At 39.3% G+C, this 23,146-nt stretch overlaps 1 protein-coding gene across 2 annotated transcripts in view; it reads right to left on the bottom strand.

Annotated features, from left to right (window-relative positions):
- Nucleotides 1-23,146, bottom strand: part of LOC126198904 (SET and MYND domain-containing protein 4-like) — a 146,300-nt gene that overhangs the window by 69,740 nt on the left and 53,414 nt on the right. For both annotated transcript variants that reach the window (XM_049935530.1, XM_049935531.1), the window contains exons 3-4: nt 10,157-10,328; nt 46-178 (exon numbers count right to left, since the gene is read on the bottom strand). In XM_049935530.1, the coding sequence (XP_049791487.1) occupies nt 46-178; nt 10,157-10,328 (305 nt within the window). The remainder of the gene's footprint in view (nt 1-45; nt 179-10,156; nt 10,329-23,146) is intronic.

The following is a 23,146-nucleotide window of genomic DNA, read 5'->3' as shown; positions in this document are numbered from 1 at the left end:
ATCACTGTAATCACAGCTGTGAATGAAACTGGGAATCTGACTCACCTGCGATTCTCAGGAAATCCTTCACGAATTGCTAATTGCATGTCTTTAATACTTTCTTGGTACTTGCCCATCTCAAACAAGACCTCAGACCTAGCAGCAAAGGCATGTGGCAGTGTCTTTGATGGTTCTGAGTCTGAAAAATGTAAACTGATATTAATTCACACAAAAATGTTTTATACTTAATGCCACCTCAGCTCCACCTTCCAGTTTTAAGCAATTGAAGTATGAAGTCATACATTTAATATTTTACTATAAGACAGGAATGTGGAAATACCAATAACATAGCATTTGACAGACAGATAATTCCCGTAAATTAGATGAAGCCGGATGGATGAAATGTGGTGGCAGAAGCAGCATTCCAGTTGGCAATGATCAATATTTATTGATAATATACGCACGATTTGTCTGAGGCAGTTATTTACAGACTGTGGCAAGCAGGTATCACTTTTTCACCAAATAAGCCAGTAATATTTTGTAATGGAAAATCCAGGATGAAATAACAATATTAATTGGGATAGATTACTACTCATCTCATAGATGAGGCATTAAGCAATGGAAAGGCACATATGAAAAAGAGACTTGAATATTATTATCTATCGCACCAAGTCCTTTGTCAGATGAAGAGGCACACACACTCATTCGTACACAACTTACCCACACATGGCTATTGTCACCTCTGGGCACTGTCCCCCTACTGGGATAAGTAGGGATCTCAGCTGGATTGGGTAGTAGGGTATGGAGAAGGTGGAGGTTGGGAATGAGGAGGGACAGCAGGGGAGGGCTGGGGAAAGATGATATAGTGCTGCCTGTGAGAGCACACAGGAAACTGGCAGGGATAGGATGGTAGGGTGCTAGGTGTAGCATTAGGAGGCTGTGCTGGGAGAGGAGGGGAGCAGAGATGGGGAAATGATTATGCAGGCAGTCTGAGGGGATAGAAGGCATGTGTGGAGCAGGAAAGGGAACAGAGGAAATGGAGGGCAGAGGGTAATGGAGGTTGAGGCCAGGCATGAAGGATATATTTTAACTGCAATTTTTAGCTACTTCAGTGTATAATACCACTATTCACACACAAAAGCACTCCCAGGGTGGAGTTATACTAAGTGCTACGACCAACTGTCAGACTCCAAACTCTTTTATTTGACATTGATACACATTCAGCGAGATGCCAAGCCACAAGCTTACTAGTTGTGGCCGTTAAAAACAATAAAAGAATATGTTTTCATCTTTTAGAATTGCAAATATTAGTCATTAGCCTCCAATGTTCCATGTATGAGGACACTTTTAAAAATTAAAAATTTTGCAATGCAAGTTGTAATGCGATGAAGAATGGAAAAGTTAACACTTAACATTGAAAACAGTTGTCTAACTGAAGTTAATGTTGAATATAATAGAGGGAAACATTCCATGTGTGAAAAATATATCTAAAAACAAAGATGATGTAACTTACCAAACGAAAGCATTGGTACGTTGATAGAGACAATAACAAACACACACACAAATTTCAAGCTTTTGCAACCCAAGGTTGCTTCATCAGGAAAGAGGGAAGGGGAGGGAAAGATGAAAGAATGTGGGTTTTAAGCGAGAGGGTAAGGAGTCATTCCAATCCTGGGAGTGAAAAGACTTACCTTGAAGGGAAAATGGGACAGGTATACACTCGCACACACACACATATCCATCCGCACATATACAGACACAAGCAGACATATGTAAAGGCAAAGAGTTTGGGCAGAGATAAAATGTTATTTACTTAAAATACATTGTCAAGCTTTCAGGATTAATGGTGGATTAATAGACAATGAATTTTGTGATTTTCATAATCATTATCAGCTATATACACAGTGAAAAACTATTGAAAATTTTAAATATCATTCTATGTAGCTAAAGGAAAACTAACTTGTGAAGTATATTAAACTAGCAAACCCAGCAGTGCTTCACAATTGCTAAACATGAGTGAGAATTGTACGTACATCTTAATCTCCCTCTCCCCCCTTCTATGTCCATCTTCTCCTTCTTCCCCTTTCTCAGTCCACCACCTCCTCTCCATTCTCTGTCCCTCTCTCCTTCTCCTCCGCCCCCCTCTCTCTGTCCAACTCCTCCCTCGACCCTCTCTGCTCATCTCTCTTCTCCCTTGTCTCTGACCTTGAATCTTATTTACTGTTATTGTAAATGAAACTTTGGTTGCGATCTGAAGTCACTTAAAATCTTAAAATGAATGGTAAATCAGTTGGGATCATTGGTACACAGGGTATGAGAAGGACCTTTCCAGCTGGATATGTGAGAATAGTAGCTTCAATGACAGTATTTTGCATAGTTTTAATCTGCAAACAAGTAGGATTACAAGGCACTGGATGATTTGATTCCATAATAGTATTCTAATCATAAGTCAATAAGCCATAAATTAAAATTTCCTGTTTTCTGTTGAAGCTGAGTGCGAGGAAAAAAAACAAAACAGCACATTCATGTGTGTACAATTTTTGTTTAATATTGTATGTAAGGAGAAAGAATATGTGGTAAATGGTTGGTTTGTGGGATTAAAGAGACCAGACTGCTACAGTCATTGGTCCTGTGGTAAATGGGAGAAACAGTTTGTCTAATGGTACAAATGCCCTGCTATTGTAATTGAAACTGACTGTGAGAAAGAAATCTATTTTCCGCAGTTTCACAGCGCATCACAGTACAGAATTTTCTTTCTCACAGTTAGCTTTAAGGGGAGTTGGAATGCCCTATCTCGCCAATGTTAAATTTGCTAACTTTGTGTACCTTTTTCTTTGGAACTATTATCTTCAGAACTTTGAAATTCTGGCAGAGGTTTTCAGCATATATTGTGAGCCCACTGAACTAGAACCAATGTTTTCTTTTTGTTGGTATAGTATTTATGAATTTTTTACCATTAAGCCATTTTTTATTGGAAAAAGTATAACATAAACTTCCCTAGTTCAGAGAATAAGCCAGTTCTTGTCATGATTCTAGTTCAGTGGCCTCTTTGAACTGTTTTGCAGCATTTCTGAAAATTTGAATGTTGTTGGTTGAGTGGTTTATGAGATAAAGGTACATGTAACACTAAAAATGTCAAATGCCAGAAAATGCGATTAAAGTAATTTATTATGAAAATTCACAAATACCTTTTATTCTATTATCAAAAGTGTCCAGCAGAGTAATCAGGGTCATCTTCTAGTTCTTCTTCTTCACCTAGAAGCTTTCTTCTCCTTGCTGCCCTTGCTTTTTTTGTATTAAATTCAGCTGCATACTGAGCCTTCCTTACTCGCACGCTGTCCAGAAGCTGAAGACCTCTGATGGTGTTGATACCAGGAGCAATGCCGAGCCTTGCCATGACCTTTAGCCTACCCATATGACCATCATTGAATGAAATAACAGCATCACTGACTCCCCATTTCAATGTTTTTATCCCAACAAATACATTCTTAGGTACACGAGTCCAAATGAGGTTGTTGAACGACTCGTTTTGATTCTGGGTACAACCATGAAGACATTTTCGCAGAAGATCAGGATGCCCCAAGTCTCTATATATTGGTTTAATTACTTCCATAACAGCCAATGGAATATAATTTTTATGGTGATAAGGATCCCCAGTAGCTTGAGATTTTCTATAATTGCACCATGACTGAGGACCATCTGGACAAGCAAAATGTTGAGGATTATCATCAGTTGATGATCGATGTAAATATGTGGCCCATACAGCTTGTCTCATTTCCTGCAAATTATTTGCATTATTTCTTATTGCCATACCATAGTATTGTTGTAATTCATTTATAATTTTATCTGACAGGCGACCTCTAATGGTTTTACCATCTGACAAAATTTTGTCCTTCAGATTCTGTTTCAGTTTCCTTAGACGAGTGCCCATTCGTTTCTGAACATGACCGACACATTCTAGTTTAGTTATTGTCTTATTGACATATGGCATGGATTCTGTAACACTTTTGTATGCCTTGGAGTCCCCATCTCCAAGGAATTTTGTGTAAAATACTCCCCGTTCTTTTTCTGATCTGCTAAACATTTTCACAGCAGCGGCAGCCTCCATGCCTCCACTCGTACCTTCATAATTCTTGCTACATATGTGAGCTGCTTCTTTCTTACCAGATGCACAATGGTAACAATGTTTAGTGAGCACTTCATAGTCCAAAACTTTACCGCTGTCCACACTAGTAACAGTAGCAACAGCATTTTTGGATGTGTGACCCCTTTTCTGCCAGGTTCCATCAAAAGCAACAGGGATATCTGGGTTTCCTTCATTTATATATTTTGCTTCACTGGCAGCAGCTTTCATTGATAAATCTGCTACAGACTGAACAGCATCTCCTATCACTTCAGTGTAATTGTCAATTTTAGCAGGTGGAGGTGGAAGATTCATTATGGCACAAAATGTTTGAGCAGCAGTATGTCCTTTACCAATTGCTCTCATTGCATACATTAGCCTGATATTACTCTCAAACAAATTGCTACTGCATGTTTTAGAGCTCCAAAAACAGGTCTCATTTTCACAACTGGCACAAACTATAGCAATTTTGCAGGAAAGTCCTATAGAGTTTGTTATGTTCATATCAAAAGAACCTCCACAAAGATTACAACACAAACATTTCTTCATAAACTCAGTAAAAACAGGAAAGTCGACTAAAACATATTGTTCATTAGAAGCTTCATCTGTAATTTCACTTGCACAGTTTGATAACTTCTTTTTTGATGCACTGGTGGGCGTGTCTCCTTCACACATCTCAGCTGTACAAACGTCAGAACTTTCACCAGCATCAACAGGTGCTGAAGCAGAATCACTTGAACAAACGTTATTTGTAAATCTATTACCGCGAAACTTTCGCTTTTTAAATAATGATGCACTCCTAGGCATCGTAGAAACTACGCACTCACCACTGAAAGTCAAAACAAGACAGATAACAAACTCCAAATGAGCGACAAACTAAACTCGAGGCTCAAAACAAACACTCACAGATCAAAAACTGAACAATAAACACAGCTAGTCGTAAAAACAATGGTACCTATGGAAGGATCAAAGATTCTACAACTGAAGAGTGAAATCCACAGCCTTCTATATGTAATGTTTTCGGAAATGCGAAGATTTAAATGTGTACAAATCACAAGATGGGTAACTTTGCTGGGCGCACATGTAATTTTGAAAAATTAAATAAAAATACTTCCAATTGGAATTTCTTAACAAATTTTGCACCATTTTAAGCAGAAAATTTCAAATTAAGTTATAAGGTTAAAAACTGAAAATGTGAATTTTTTCCATTTTCCGGCATTCCAACTCCCCTTAACAGAAAACCTATACATTATTGTTTAAAAAAATCCATAGCCTATGTCTGTCTGAAGATTTATTAGTGTATCATGTAAAAATTTGAAGTAAATCAGTCAAGAACATTTCAAGAATGTTTCCCTTTTATACAGGGTGATTGCGTGATGATATTACAAAACTTTCAGGGATGATGAAGGAGAAGGATAAATGAATCAATTTGATGTAAGGGACCCTGGTCCAGAAACTACTGAGTCAAAAGTTAGAAGTTACTATCTTTATGATACTTCTGACAGTGAAATACATGTACCTCTGCTGCTGTTGCTAAAATTGTAGGGTAGGCATTCCTGACGAGTCTTAGTCATTCAGGCTGGGATGATAACTTAACTAATCCACTGCGAATGGCATGCTGTGTAGTGACATGAGCAGTGGTGCTGTACAATGTCTGTACTATAGTACACTGCAGTCTGTGTATACAAGTGGAAGCACTAACGTTGACCACCCCTAACCAGATTGAGTTGCACATAGTGATGGAACTTGCAAACTGATTTTCATGTATGGGCAAGCCGATGAATGCAGCAAAGAAGCAGAAAGGTTGTACAGGACAAAATTTGTGCACAGAAGACATTTGGCTCACACCATGAACCCAAAGATGTTCCAACAATTAAGTGAAACAGGAAAATTGGTACCACAGTACAACAACCAAGGAGGATAACATAGAAGATCCAGTGCTTTCTATAGAGTCAATGAGGTGCCTGCAATCAGCATCCAATTAGTTGCACATAAATGAATGTTTTGCAGAGTACTGTGTGGCAAGTGTTAAGGAAAATGCAGCTACACTCCCACCATCCTGACTTGGACCTCATGTCACATTCAGCTAATGGTTCTTGCAGCATCTTACAGCCGATTCTCATTTCCCTGCATGCCTATTTTTCATGGTTGAAACCTGTCTCACCAGAGACTGAATGCTAAATAATCACAATAGTCATGTGTGAATCAATGAGAATTCGCATGCTATAGTTATGAAGAGCCATCAACACAGACTATTAGTCAATGTATTGGTAGGCATAGCCAGCGATTAAGCACTTGGTCCATTTTTCCTTCCTGCCTGCATAAATGTGCCAGTGTACACAGTTATTATCAGAGACCTGTGGCCCAGGTTTCTGCACATATCCTACTTGTTATTTGTCAATGGGTGTAGCTCCAACATGACAGAGCTCCACTTCACTCGTGAACACCTGGATCAGACATTCCCTGAAAAGTGGAGAAGCAGAGGATGACCCATTTCCTGGCCAGCATGCACTCTTGATCTCACCCTACTTGATTTCTTCTTGTGGGGCCTTGTGAATAGTCAGGAATACAAGACACCTGTCAAGACTGAAGAGGATCTCCTGACAAGAATTCTTGCTGCCTGCGACACTTTTGAAATGACACACGGGGTATTAGAACAGGTATGACGGAACTTTGTGCACTGATGCCATGCCTGCATTGACACTGATGGTTGGCATTCTGAACAACTGTTGTAAAGGTAGCAGCTTGTGAAACGTTTGCAGGTAAATTGAATTCATTATTACTCGGCCTCTCTGACATCAAGTTACTAGTCCAACAATAGGGGAAATTATCTGAGGATTTTGGAGAGTATTCAGCAGGAATTCTGCATGTCATGATCAGGGTTTGGAGAGTGGAGCCCATGAGTACTGATGGAGGCTAAGGCAGAACTTAGTAAATTTCTGCTTATACCTCTGACTTGCTCATTTTTAGACTAGGGCCGCTTACCTCAGATTGATACATTTATCCTTCTCTGACATCCCCAAATTTTGTAACATTATCATGGAATAACCCTGTGTGTATGTGTGTGTCTTAAAAAATATGTAGCACCTGTTGGTCCCTATGTCTGTTAGAGTATCATGCAAAATACATCAATCAAGAATTTTTCAAGATTTTTAGAAACAACTTTTCCCCTCATTTCCCCTTTATATGTTACAATAGAAGATTATGAAGAGACGGATGGCTGGTCAGTGCCTTAACAATAAATGCATTTTGTGATTTATTATTATCAGCAATAAATATAGTGTAAAAGCTATGGAAAATTTTATGTAGCAAAAGGAAAGCTGACTTGAGAAATGCACAAAATTATGGAGAGACAGATGGCTCACCAGTACTTACCTTCAAAAGGCAAAATTAAAGTACTGCCAACAGACACATTTAAAAGATAGAAACTATTTGTTTTGGAACTGTTAGTTCCTTACTCAACAATGGAAAATTCCAGGATGGAATGTAACATTATTGTAAAAAGGATATTTGGCTACTCACCATGTAGTGGAGATGCTGAGTCACAGATAGGCACAACAAAAAGACTGTCAGCTGGGTGGCAGGGGTAAGGAGCAGGCTGGGATGGGAAGGGGGAGGCATCACAAGGTATGGGTGGGGAATAGTAAAGTACTGCTCGTGGGAGCATACTGGGACGTGGTGGAGATGGGGTGGGGCAGCTAGGTGCAGTCAGGAGGTTAGACGGAGGGCATTCTACATGGGCATGACAACTAAAAAGCTGTCTGTCCAGGTGAATGGCCACCAACAAACTATGCCCAAGAAACAGCTGGACCACCCCATTGCTGAACACACTGCTGAGCATAATGTTCTCCATGAACTGTGCAGGTGGAAACTCTCCCTACATTATATCCTATGTTCCCGTAATCTTCCTGGTCTCAACCTTCATTAGTCTGTGTCCTTATCCTCTAGCCCCTTCTCTATTCCTATTCAAACAATACACAGTCTACTATTCGAACAGTGTACCCACTGAAATTATCATTAAATCAAGACCCAAAGCATTTGACAGGTGTTGATATACATCAACGGGGACAGTTGAAAATGTGTGCCCTGACTGGGACTCAAACTCAGGATCTCCTGCTTACATGGCAGACGCTCTACCCATCTGAGCCACTGAGGGCACAGAGGATAGTTAGACTGCAGAGATTTATCCCTTACACACTCCCTGTGAGACCCACATTCCCAACTTAATGTCCACACACTACATTCGTAGTGCCCCTGACCACTGCACTCATTACTCATGACAGACAATCGGACGGATTCCTGTAAGAGTTTGGGCAATGCGTGTGCATCCGCACAGAAGAAGAATGTCAATGGCCGCTTAGCCTTAACTACATATGGATATGGTATCTGTTCTTTTGGACATGTTCTTCTTCTGTGCAGATGCACAAGCATTGCTCGAACTCTTACGGGACTCGGTCAGATTGTCTGCCACGAGTAATGAGTGTACTGGGCAGGGGCACTATGAATGTAGTGTGTGGACATTAAGTTGGGAATGTGGGTCCCATGGGGAGCATGCAAGAGATAAATCCCTGCAGTCACACTATCCTCTGTGCCCTCAGTAGCTCAGATGGATAGAGCATCTGCCATGTAAGCAGGAGATCCCGCGTTCGCGTCCGAGTCGGGGCACACGTTTTGATCTGTCCCCGTTGATGTATCTCAACATCTGTCAACAGCTTAGGGTCTTGATTTAATTATCATTTCATTCTAGATACCTCCATATAATGCACCCACTGTCTTTCTACCTCTCTCCTTTCTTCCGTCACACCTCCCAACTGCACCTAGCTGCCCTACCCTCTCTCCACCTCATCACTGTATGCTCCCACAAGCAGCCCTTTTCTGTCCCTCACCCCTACCCTGCTATCCCTCCAGCCTCCTCCTTATCCTAACCATCTGGTTGCGTCTCCCATCATGTGCAGCTGCTTGCAGTGTGGCCTCAGCACCCACAGACCACAGTCGTGTGTGTGAGTTGTGTTTGTGTAAGTATATGTTCTATCTCCGATGAAGGCCTTGTTGACTGAAAGCTCATTTTCTGACCGTCTTTGTGTTGTGCCTATTGGTGACTTAGCATCTTCGCTATATTGTGAGTAGCAGCTATCCTTTTCATAATATTGTTTGTTCCTCACTCAGTGAGAAAGGAGGAAAAAGTTAAGAGGACCTACCAGTAATGATGGCCAGGGGAACAAAGGTGAAGGGCAAGATATCAGAGAGGATAGGGAGTGAAATATTGACTGTACCAGCTTCCATCCACAGATGATATAAGATCAGAGTGGGGTTAGGGGGAGGGAGATTGTAGTTTTCCCTCCAGTGGACATGTTTGTGTATAAAGTGCATCAAGTACAAATAAAATTGTTTTGAACCATCCATTGTTGTTTCACAATTGTGAGCCCATACCTATTCCTTCATTACTGTTTTAGCTAACATAGTAATAAATTGTGTTGTCATATGTCCAAGTGAGCAGCAGTAATATAAAATAAACAGCGAGCTGGATGAGAAAATATTTGAATTTCATGCAAGAAAATCATCCAGATTATCACTTAGTAACTCAATCTCACAATGAGGCAATTGTCTGTGAGATAATTAGTAATCAAATAAACAGCTGGCTGGGATCTGGTGCAGCTGCATTGTTTAATCGTTCGAGTGGGTCGGTAGGTTGGGTAACACATATCCATGGCAACAGAGAGATAGAATGAAAGTTTTTTTCTTTTCTCGGTTTTAATTAAACAATGCTCCAATTCATATAATGTAAGATTAGTTATCATTGTTCATTAAACTGAGATAAAAAGTGTGATTTTGCTCATACTTGTTTATCTTGGTAACGTAAAGATAGCTGCTCTACACATGTGTACAAAATATGCCACACGCCCACTCATATTACGAGAAACAGTGCACCTGCTTGAGCAACAACAGACGTTAAGTCTGGGAGGGTGGCTTTCTACACACACAAAAAGTGATCATATCACAGTAAGGATCAGGTGAAAATCAGTGCAATATTCAGACATGGACAGTGGCACTGACCTGCTGGCATTGCCCTCAGGAGAGCCTGCGTGAATAAAATGAGTGCCTTGGCATTATCTCCATTAGACATTTCCTTGTGTCCCTCCAGCAACTTTTGCTGTGCTATAACAGGATCCTTTGCACGGTACAGAGGACGGACGTGCTTCATTGTACTCAGAATTGCTTCACGAACCTAAAATTATAACTACAGCTATAACAATAAATAACATTATCTGATATCAATTTTCCATCAGCTTCATGAGTATCATATGTGAGTCCTGTGTTTAATATTTAAAGTTGACAGAAAAATTTCAAAACATACACACACAGATGACCCATGGTCAGTCCAATATATCAAAACAAAGTTGTTGGACAATGATACCGTGCAGAGAGGCATGTAAGTTTGTTCATGAATAACACTCTTCACTCTTGCATCAACTTAGATATTGAACCAAGTATTGTTTTCTTCAGTTACTTACTGGTTAAACTTTTCACAGAATCATCTAATAAATGTGCTGATATTGAGTGACAAGATGGTTAGAACTGATTACTGCAATGTAAACACCACTAAGCATAGATCTCAGGCCAGGCTCTGTTGTTATATGTAGCAACAATATTAGATATGTTTACACCACAGTAGTGGATTTGGGCAACCTTGCCTCTCAATTTCAACATATTACTTGGATACTTTCATGAAATGTTTCAAAGGTAGCATTGACAAGCATTATCACTGTACCTGTCTTGTCAAGAGCTTATGAATTCCGTTAAAAAGTGTACATTTCCATTAAAAAGTAATCATACTTTCTTCAGTACCTTGGAGCTTAACGGATGCTCAGTGCTGAGCTTATCAGCTTTCAATATGTTGGTTGATAGAAATGTTATAAATTTTAACCATACAACAAAATTACATGCCTTTCTGTGTAGTTTCACTTCAGAAAAATATTGTCTCATGTCTTGTCCCATTCATGACATAAAATGTGTATTACATTAATAATTTAGGAGTAAAGGCAAAACTTTCCAAATAGCAGAGAGGTTGAGTCATCAAAAAGCACATAAACAAGACTGAAATCTTTGCTAGCTTTTGAATGAATCAGTTTTCAGGCTTGAGCATGTGTAAAGACTAACACACACACACACACACACACACACACTATGCACACACACACACACACACACACACACACACACACACACACACACACACACACAGAGAGAGAGAGAGAGAGAGAGAGAGAGAGAGGGGGGGGGGGGGGGGTCTTAATGGATATGTATGTGTATATATGTATTCTCTAGCTCAAAAATGGATTCGTTCAGAAGCTAGCAAAGTCCACATTCTTTCTTTAATGCCTGTCGATTACTTAATGCCTCTACTATTCAGTAAGTTTTTATCTTTACTACCGATTTATTTACATTCTACCAAAACTTTCCATTACCATATTTAAAAGGTCTTACATGACTCACCAAGTAGGTATAATATTTTTAGACCTAATCAAAAAGGACCACATGTAATGTTTTCAAAGCATTAAAACACTTGCTCATCTAAAATGCTATCAGATATATTTTTAAGTAATTCTTATTGTGATTGGCTGCTGTTTATAGTCAGTGTTTAGGCTAAACTAATCACTCTTTTCAACATCTCTGGTATTTGCTAACACAGTTTTAGCCTGTGTGTAGTATAAGTTCTATGAAGTTTCATCAGACTGTAGAACAGTTGCTGCTGGTAATAATAATGCTCTGACCCCAAACTAGGAAAAGCAGTCCTAGAGTATCATGTCAGTCACACTACTGTATGATATCCTGAGATGATACCATTTTCCAGGCATCTCTCATATCCATGAGTGCCCTTCTGAGTACCATAACTTATCATTCTATGAAACCATCTTCCGCAGCTCCACAGACCAATGGCAGCATTATTGCATATTCATTCTTGTAATCAGTGGCTTCTGTGTAGCAACATGATGGTGGAAACTGAGTTGCATCATCTCTTGATAGATTGTTCTGTCACCAACAACTGAAGATATTTTGCAGTATTGGACAGTGATGCCTGATCATTAGTAGACCACATCTATTAATTCCTTGAAACAACCAGAGAGTTGTTTGGTTTAGTGCTCCTCTGACATTTCCATATTACAATAACATCACTAACAAGGGACCTGGGAACAAATGGCTCCTATGACATCCTCCTGAAAGAGTGTCCCAACTTGTGGACCCCTACACTTATGATCCATTAAAATTCTTTGGATTCTCTCCATGGACTGAGTTCTCCTGATCTCATTTGTGACTCACTTTGCTAGAAATCTTTATAGCCTAAGATGGGCAAAGTGTTTGGAGACTTTTGCCACATTGTTTCATGAACAGTACAATAACGATGTTTTTGGTAATAGTTTATGCTTTGTCTTCTTCTAAGAGTAAACAAAAATTAACATTAACAAAAGCTTAATTATTTATGACTTATTTAAGTTATTTCAGAAAGTAGCATTGTGTTCTTTGGTTTGAGTGTAGACCATCATAATATTGATCTGCAGAACTTTTGGAATAAAATTTCATTGATTTGATCACATCAGCAGCACAAATATACCATATGATATTGGATAACACAGCACACTATTACACAAAACGAAAAACACATTTACCCATCCAAAAGTATTTATTTGTGCCTGAAACTTCTTGTCAATAGCACATTACACTGAAATATTGTTTCATTTTAAATATGAGAATAGTTTGCAGTGGAATACAATTTGGAAAAAGCTGGTTATGTGTGAATCAAAATATTTCAGATATACATCCAGGGCATCATCATTTCTTCTTTTGTTGTTTTGGCTGAGAATCTCCCATCCAGTGCCAAGGCAAGTCAGTAATTCACTTCTGAGTGTGAAATCATACCTGTTTATTCATTGAGATGCCATATAAAATAACTGTTGCTAAAGGAGATAAAGTTATTATCATATCTGACAGCTAAGGAAGAAACTGTGAGAATATACTGCAAGACAAATTAGGTAACCATTTCTGTGTGCCAAGTGCTATAAAACCTGCTGCACAAATCAAGGAAATTCTTTAAAAAAAATGTGGACAAATTATCTGATGGTGGCTCAAATGATCCTAAAAGATCTGTGGGAGAGTTACAGAGAAATGTAATAGATACTCTGGAATACATGGTTAAACTAAAACACAAAATGAATGTAATATTCATACGGTATTTGCTTCATGATACATTACCCATGTTAAAATGGACTGTTTACCAATTGTGGAAAAGGTTGACATTGTGTTAATTGTGATCAAAATGCCCAATGGGCGTGTGCTATGTATGCTGCTTGGTATTCTGGACGACATCATCCAAGTGTCCAGACCGTTCGCTGGACAGTTACGTTATTTAAGGAAACAGGAAGTGTTCAGCCAAATGTGAAACGTTAACCATGACCTGCAACAAATAATGATGCCCAAGTAGGTGTTTTAGCTGCTGTCGCGGCTAATCCGCACATCAGTAGCAGACAAATTGCACAAGAATCGGGAATCTCAAAAATGTTGGTGTTGAGAATGTTACATCAACATCAATTGCACCCGTACCATATATCTATGCACCAGGAATTGCACGGCGATGACTTTGAATGTCATGTACAGTTTTGCCACTGGGCACAAGAGAAATTATGGGACGATGACAGATATTTTGCATGCGTTCTATTTTGCGATGAAGCTTCATTCACTAACAGCGGTAACATAAACCGGAATAATATGCACTATTGGGCAACAGAAAATCCACAATTGCTGCAACAAGTGGAACATCAGCGACCTTGGCAGGTTAATGTATGGTGCGGAATTATGGGAGGAAGGATAGTTGGCCCCCATTTTATCGATGGCAATCTAAATGGTGTAATGTATGCTGATTTCCTACGTAATGTTCTAGCGATGTTACTACAAGATGTTTCACTGCAGGACAGAATGGCGATGTACTTCCAACATGATGGATGTCTGGCACATAGCTTGTGTGCAGTTGAAGCGGTATTGAATAGCATATTTTGTGACAGGTGGATTGGTCGTCGAAGCACCATAACATGCCCTGCACGTTCACCGAATCTGACATCTGCGGATTTCTTTCTGTGGGGAAAGTTGAAGGATATTTGCTATCGTGATCCACCGAGAACGCCTGACAAGATGTGTCAGTGCATTGTCAATGCATGTGCGAACATTACGGGAGGCGAACTACTCGCTGTTGAGAGGAATGTCGTTACACATATTGCCAAATGCATTGAGGTTGACGGACATCATTTTGAGCATTTATTACATTAATGTTTTATTTACAGGTAATCATGTTGTAACAGCATGCGTACTCAGAAATGATAAGTTCACAAAGGTACATGTATCACACTGGAACAAGCAAAAGAAAATGTTCAAACGTACCTACACTCTGTATTGTAATTTAAAAAACCTACCTGTTAACAACAGTTCGTTTAACATTGTGAGCCATATGTTTGTGACTATCACGAAGTGTTAAAAGTGGTCCAACTAAAACATTGATATTTCTTTACATACTACACGTATATGTAATAAAAAATGGGGATTCCTATTTTAAAAAATGCAGTTCATATCCGTTCAACCTATAGCAGCACTATCTAGCGCGCCAACCATAGTGCCATCTGGTTTCCCCCTTCAAGCTAGACAAGTTTCACTCTTTGTAGTTTTTTCATTTGATGCTTATTTCGTGAGATATTTGGCCCAGTCACGATCAATGAACCACCCTGTGTCTAAATACCCAGACTCATGAACAAGCGTCGACAAGAGGTTTGTGAACTTACACCACTTATTGCCCGAACCGCCCATTTCTGAGTCAAAAATATCCTTTTAGAATGGGAAGAGTAACCCCAAAATATAATACCATATGACATAAGCGAATGAAAATAAGCAAAGTAGACTAATTTTCGTGTTGAACAATCACTCACTTCAGATACCATTCGAATAGTAAATGGAAGGATTAAGTCCTTGAACAAGATCCTGAATGTGGGCTTTCCACAACAACTTACTATCTATCTCAACACCTATAAATTGACCTGTTTAGTTTCACTAATCTTATGCCCATTCTGTGAAATTAAAACACCAGGTTTTATTGAATTGTGTGTTAGAAACTGTAAAAACTTAGTCTTACTGTGATTTAGCGTTAGTTTATTTTCTACAAGCCTTGAACTTAGGTCATGAACTGCACAATTTGAAACCAAGCCAATGTTGCATACAACATCCTTTACTACCAAGCTAGTGTTATCAGCAAACAGAAATATTTTAGAGTTATCCGTAATACTAGAGGGCATATCATTTATGTAAATAAGGAACAGGAGTGGCCCCAACACTGATCCCTGGGGCACCCCCCACTTGACCATTCCCTACTCAGACCCCACATCACAGCCATTCTCAGCACTGTGAATAATGACCTTGTGCTGTCTGTTGCTAAAGTAAGAGATGAACCAATTGTGAGCTACTCCCCATATTCCATAATGGTCCAATTTGTGGAGCAATATTTTGTGATCAACACAATCAAATACCTTAGTTAAATCAAAAAATATGCCAAGTATTTGAAACCTTTTGTTTAACCCATCCAGTACCTCACAGAGAAAATAGAATATAGCACTTTCAGTTGTTAAGCAACTTCTGAAGGTGAACTGTACATTTGATAGCAAATTGTGTGATATAAAATGATCAATTATCCTTACATACACAGCCTTTTCAATAACTTTTGCAAAGACTGATGGCATAGAAATAGGTCTAAAAGTATCTACATTATCTCTTTCTCCCTTTTTATAGAGTAGCTTTACTACTGAGTACTTTAATCAGTCAGGAAACTGAACATTCCTAAAGGAAAAATTACAAATATGGTTAAGTACATGGCTAACATGTGCAGCACAGTACTTTAATATTCTGCTAAGCACTCCATGATAACCATAACCCTCTTGCCTGTATCACCGAGGAGTATATCAGACATCAGTCTCGGAAAGGAATTTGCCAAGAAAGTCATATGATTACCTGTAGAAACTAAATTTTTATTTAATTCACCAGCAACGCTCAGAAGATGATTGTTAAATACTGTACATATATCCAGTGCTGTCTTTCTGGGGGAACACTGGGGGATGCATACCCGTAAACTTTTTCGTCGACAAAGTAATTTTTTTACGATGTTGAGAACTTGGAAGAGTGCCAACGATTTATTTCACGGACATAAATTTTTTATTTAATTTTTTCCTCTTGGTAATTGCAATATGAATGACAGTACAGTTTCTGGTGGGAAAATCGACGTCATTGACTGTTTCAAGCATTTCGAAGCTGCGGCAACCGTTCCCAACAACTGAATCGCTGGCAGCCAGTTCGATAAGCATGTAGTGCCTTTGCCCACTAATAGAGGGCAATGGTAGTGCTAAACGGATATCTCAAATCGCATGCTTCATTAGAGGTGATGTAAACTGAAGTGTTTGATACCACTTTCTCTTGTATGTTTGTGTTTCTCAGTATCGCCTGCTTCGTTTGAGCTGTAAAGTCAACTGAAGGATCCGATACCATTTTTTTTGACATGTTGATGAAGTCATGGCTCAAAGCAGACGGGTGGTATCCCATGCTTTAGTTGTAACTAATTTTCGCTGCATTATGTCCGATGTCGGAGTACCCTCAAACTCTTTTTTAGAAAAAAAGCACTGCATATATCTGATTTATCAGTAACAGAAATATTTTTAGTGCGGACTGACTTTATATCGTCGACCTTGTGCTACTGACCAGACACTTCCTTCACAACTGACCATGTGGTTTTAATTTTATCCTGTGAATTAGCCACTCTATTTGTATACCACATACTCTTTGCCTCCCTAATGACATTTATAAGCGCCTTGCAATACTGTTCGTAATGAGCTACTGTAGCTTGATTGTGACTACTTCTAACATTCTGATATAATTCCTGCTTTGTTCTACAAGATATCCTTACCCCACTAGTCAGCCACTGGGCTGCCTATTACTGCTAGTACCCCATTTAGAACACTCTAATGGAAAGCAACTCACAAGAGCATGAGAAATGTGTTAAGGAAAGAATTATATTTGTCATCTGTGTTATTGGCACTATAAACATCCTGCCACTTTTATTCCTTGACAAGGTTTAGAAAACTCTCTATTGCTGTTGGATTAACTTTCCTACATAGTTTGTAATTAAATGTGACATTTGTTTGAGTACTAAAGCCTTTTAGTGTTAAAATATGTGCATCAGAGTCTGAAAGGCCATTCACCCTTTTACTAACAGAATGCCCGTCCAGTAATTAAGAATGAATAAAAATATTGTCTATAGCTGTGCAACTGTTCCCCTGCACCATTGTTGGAATAAACATAGTCTGCATCAGATCATATGAATTTATGAGATCTACCAACATCATTTTTCTTGCACCATCATATACAAAATTTATATTGAAGTCACCACATACAACTAATTTCTGGTACTTCCTACAAAGTGTATCAAGAACCTTCTCTATCATGTGCAGAAATGCTCTGAAGTCAGAGCTAGGAGACCTATAAACAACAACGATTAGATGTTTAGTTTCACTAAATTCAACAGCCCCTCCACAACATTCAAATATCTGTTCAGTGCAGTGCCATGATACATCTATGGACTCAAATGGAATAATGTTTTTTACGTACATTGCCACTCCCCCACCCCACAAGAAACTCCTTGAAAAACACCCAGCTAATCTGATCCTGGTAAAGGAAGCCTCTGAATTGTCAAATTATTTAAGTGGTGCACTGATATACCAATAATTTCAGAGTCAACATCTATAAGCAGTTCACTAACTTTATCCCTTCTCTACTTGGAAACATTACATCCTCAGAAGGTGACCACTTAGTTGAGGGACTTCCTTTAAGGAGGTATACCTATCAGCTGACTTCAATATAAAAAAAGGCACAGCTCTAACACCAACTAGTACAGGAATTTTTCCATGAGTGGTCCCACCACCCAATACACTGTCACCTATAAGCTTTGCCATCTTCCCATTCCCATACCTACAGAGGTGCAGGCCATGCCTAGTGAATCCCGATCTACTGATAGACCCAATTGACAGCACTGAGATGTGAACCATGCCCTCTGCCATCAGCGCCCTCTAACAGCAGCATTAAGATGAGGCTGATCATGACGCTGAAACAGTTGCACGAAATGCACATTAGTGCCACCAGTTTGAGTAGCTATCTTTACCAGGTCACCACCTACATCATATTCCCTGTCGCTATCAAGACTGTTCCCTGCTCCAACCACTATCACTACTTGATCATCCTTCGTAAAATTCCTTCATAACTCCCCTATGCTGTCAGTCACTTGAGCCAACGCTGCAGTAGGCTTCACAATGCTGGTGACCTGATACTCACTCCCCAACACTTCCTACAACTCCTGGCCCACACCTCTACCGTGTGAACTACCTAGCAACAGAACCTTCTTCTTTCTGTTAGACTTTGCAACTAACCTAAGCCTCCTAACTGCTGAGGGCTGCTGCATGTTCCCTACATCTACAGCTGCACGAGGCTCCTCTCCACTCAACTCTGACAGTTGATCAAATCTATTGCATATATGCAAAGCATAACTGTCTGAATACCTCCTCTTCATAGCTGCCTTCTTGCTAATTGCCAGTTCCCATTCCCTACCACCCCTCAGCCTCCTCAACCTATCTAGTTCCTCCTTTGTGTGTTGCAACTGCACCTGAAAGTCACAGATCTTATGCTCCTTCTCCTCTATCAACTTATTTCTACTACAGATTCTGCATTCCCAGGAGAGGATCTTGCTATAATGCCCACTGGCTTCCCCACTGCATTCCCCCCAATGAAAAGAACAAATCCCACACCATAAACCACTACTCACAAACCTATGACAAAACCCACATTTCTCACTCATGGTAAAATTTTACAGTTACTGAAAAAAGCTATACGTCTCCAATACTGAAGTTCAGTTACGCCAGTAGAACTATTTATAGAACTACTAAGAAAACGACTACTTGTATTAATACTACTTCTCCACAGCTAATACCAATACCAACAAAACTTCACAAAATTTATTATCTAAAGCCAAAAATTCAAATGGCCACTGGAACACTCAATGAAGTTAAAACACTGAATGAAAATTTTACTGAAATATTTCACTAGAAACAATAAGAAACGTCAGTTGTCACAACAGCACAAGTAATGCACAAAATTCATGTGTCGAAGATAATATATTACAAGCACCAAGTGTAAACAAGCACAGAGGTTATCGTGACACCATAAATCCACTATGATTTTTCGTCAGTTGGTTCATTGTTCACATTTGTGGCCGGTAGCAGACTGTCAGGTAGTGAACACTCAGAACAGGTATTCAGGTATTTCTGTGAGAGAGAACATATAAAATCAGATAATTCCATGAAATGACTGGATGGAAGCCCTCATTCCAGTTGATGAGGCTGTCTTTCAATTGTACTTCCACTACTTTTGGAAACACAGTTCTTAGCCACCACAGATTTGTTCAGCTGTGGAAGGCAGGTATGCCACAGGTGTACAGTGCACCATCTTGTGCAGTATATGTAGTTTTTCCTTTATAAATTTTCCTGTATTGGTATAAAATTTTGTAGATTTCCGCCATTTGAAAAGGCAAATCATCCTTCTCTGCACTCAGGAATGTTGCTGTCTTGGCAGGTGGAAGGTGATTCTCAGCTGATGTTTCTCCATGTTCCTCACAATTTGTGAAGAAACATTTTATGTGGAAGAAAAGCTGTAAACTTCATGTCTCTCTTCTCTTCATGTGGTTGGTCTCGTACATTGACATGTACAGCTTTCTTAATATGATGTTGTGTTCCAGTATTTTTCCTCAGTACAGTCTCTTAAGTATACCAGCTCATCCCAGAGGCTGTCAGCTTCAGACACTGCCTGAGCCCTATGAATCAAACTACTACAGACTGTCACATAGGTATCTTCTAGACACTGGGGCAAGAAGGAGTATTTTGCCCCTCCTGGTATCTCCGCTGAAGACTTTCAAGTAATTACAGAATTCTCACATGTTACTAGAAATAATTCATTTGATTCTTCTAAACTGCAAATTCACCATAGATGAGCCTGACAAGATGTACCTCAGCCTCAGCTTTCACTGTATAACCTGGGTTAGCACGTTTGTTAGAAGATTCACGAGAAACTGTGCCAGTTGCTTGGTGCGGTAGCACTTTTGATGCTGTCCTGCAGTCAAGGCTAATACAAACTTTCACAGATTGGTGCCAAAATAGTGGCTCCTATCTTTCCTCTGTTGCTTCCTCATATAGCCGATACCGAGCTGCAGAAAAGAAGAGCTCCAACACCCTGACATGCAATATCCATCCCAAATTCCCAGAACGCTTCTTTTCTTCCTCACTAGTCTAACATCTGGCCTCAATTCCCCCCTTTTCCATGTTCCTCACAATATAATTAAAATGGTAGTCTACCTTTTCTCAATGCTCAAAGAAGACTTTTTGTGAGACTACATACAGTTGTAAATGGCAGAGTGATTTTACTAGACTTTGAAGAATGTTAAGTGTGTTCATCTGTGGCCCAAATGCAACAGTTGGAAAGAGAAAAAGTAATTTCTACTTTAGAAAACAGAAAAAAGTGTGAAATATCAAATCAAAATAAACCTCCCCCCACCAGGATATTGCAAAATCTTGAATACTGTGGAATGGAACAGAATGAAAGATGCAGTCATACAGTTACAAATTTTGAAATTCTAGTTTGCATGACTGTACAACACCAAGTCTAATTAGGGAGACATACATCTACATCTACATCTACATCCATACTCCGTAAGCCACCTGACGGTGTGTGCTGGAGGGTACTTTGAGTACCTCTATCGGTTCTCCCTTCTATTCCAGTCTCTTATTGTTCGTGGAAAGAAAGATTGTCGGTATGCCTCTGTGTGGGTTCTAATCTCTCTAATTTTATCCTCATGGTCTCTTCGCGATATATACATAGGAGGGAGCAATATACTGCTTTACTCCTCGGTGAAGGTATGTTCTCGAAACTTCAACAAAAGCCTGTACTGAGCTACTGAGCGTCTCTCCTGAAGAGTCTTCCACTGGAGTTTATCTATCATATCCATAATGCTTTCATGATTACTAAATGATCCTGTAATGAAGCGCACTGTTCTCTGTTGGATCTTCTCTATCTCTTCTATCAACCCTATCTGGTACGGATCTCACACCAGTGAGCAGTATTCAAGCAGTGGGCAAACTAAGTGTACTGCAACCTACGTCCTTTGTTTTCAGATTGCATTTCCTTAGGATTCTTCCAATGAATCTCCATCTGGCATCTGCTTTACTGACGATCAACTTTTTATGATCGTTCCATTTTAAATCACTCCTGATGCGTACTCCCAGATAATTTATGGAATTAACTGCTTCCAGTTGCTAACCTGATATATTGTATCTAAATGATAAAGGATCTTTCTTTCTGTGTATTCACAGCACATTACACTTGTCTATATTGAGATTCAATTACCATTCCCTGCGCCATGCGTCAATTTGTTGCAGATCCTCCTGCATTTCAGTACAATTTTCCATTGTTACAACCTCTCGATATATTACAGCATCATCCACAAAAAGCCTCAGTGAACTTCCGATGTTATCCACAAGGTCATTTATGTATATTGTGAACAGCAATGGTCCTATGACACACCCCTGCTGCACACCTGAAATCACTCTTACTTTGAAAGACTTCTCTCCATTGAGAATGACATGCTGCGTTCTGTTATCTAGGAACTCTTCAATCCAATCACACAATGGGTCTGATAGTCCATATGCTCTTACTTTGTTCATTAAAAGACTGTGGGGAACTGTATGAAATGCCTTGCAGAAGTCAAGAAACACAGCATCTACCAGGGAACCCGTGTCTATGGCCCTCTGAGTCTCGAGGACGAGTAGCGCGAGCTGGGTTTCACACGATCGTCTTTTTCAAAACCCATGCTGATTCCTACAGAATAGATTTCTAGTCTCTAGTTCTAGTCTTGGTTGAGTCCTAGGCTGTTAAGTCAGCTCTGCCATCCAATATGTGCATGGTTTTGAGAATTTTCCTAAATTCAGGTTGTTGAATGCTGGCCTGGGTTACCAAAACAGCCCAAAAATGTAGTTTTCATAAAATATTCTGCTCAACTTCAATTATGACACCCAACATTTAAAAAATAGAAACATGAAAGTGACCCATGACCTAGTAAATGGTTTACCACAATCCAGTGTAAAGTTTTGTAAGAAATATAACATAGATATGTTTTCTGTCCTTCTGACTCGTTTTCTACTCAAAATTCTTAACATTTTAACATTTTTGGTACTGGCAAACGAATACAAATACATTCAGTGAATACTTCATAGCTCCATTTCCTAATTTATTGGATATGTTTAATTGAATCATACAAAAATGTGATTTCAGATCATTAACTCAAGAACTGTGGCACCCATAGTAATAAGAAAAATGTAAAAGATGTACTTTGCGTGTGTTTAGCTGTTAGGTTTCAAACTATTTTACTTTCAAAAATATACCGAGTGGAAAAAGTATCAGTCATTAAACATATGTTACATTTAATGTACCTTTACGCACTTAGTGCATAAGTCTTCCAATTTATTGAATCTGCTATATAAAGAAAGTCAATTTGAGCAACTTGCCTCCTCTTAGACAAATTTCCGTGGAATTCCATGGACTCTCATAGTCTGTGAAGAATGACAGCAGCTGAAAAGTTGCAAGTATAGGTCTGTATGGGAGGGCTCACGCTAAATAAAATGTGCTAGTCACCCTCTTTCATTCTGTCAAAGTAAGACAGCAGATACCCATTCAATAGTAAATTTAATATTCCCTTGGAGGGACCTTATAATTATGAGTACCCTATCAATTAACTTTCACCACGAGGCCACACTATGATGGCATCATGAACGTACCTCAAGAATACCATCAGAAATTCAATATTAGCTGCTTTTTCTTCAGAATCCTCCATAAATCAATTCAACACTATCAGTGAAAGTGCACTACCCA

The sequence above is a fragment of the Schistocerca nitens genome, chromosome 8 (genome assembly GCF_023898315.1).
Source record: "Schistocerca nitens isolate TAMUIC-IGC-003100 chromosome 8, iqSchNite1.1, whole genome shotgun sequence".
Classification (NCBI taxonomy): domain Eukaryota; kingdom Metazoa; phylum Arthropoda; class Insecta; order Orthoptera; family Acrididae; genus Schistocerca; species Schistocerca nitens.
Note: the sequence above shows the minus strand (reverse complement) of the source record. Positions and strands in the feature narration are given on the sequence as shown.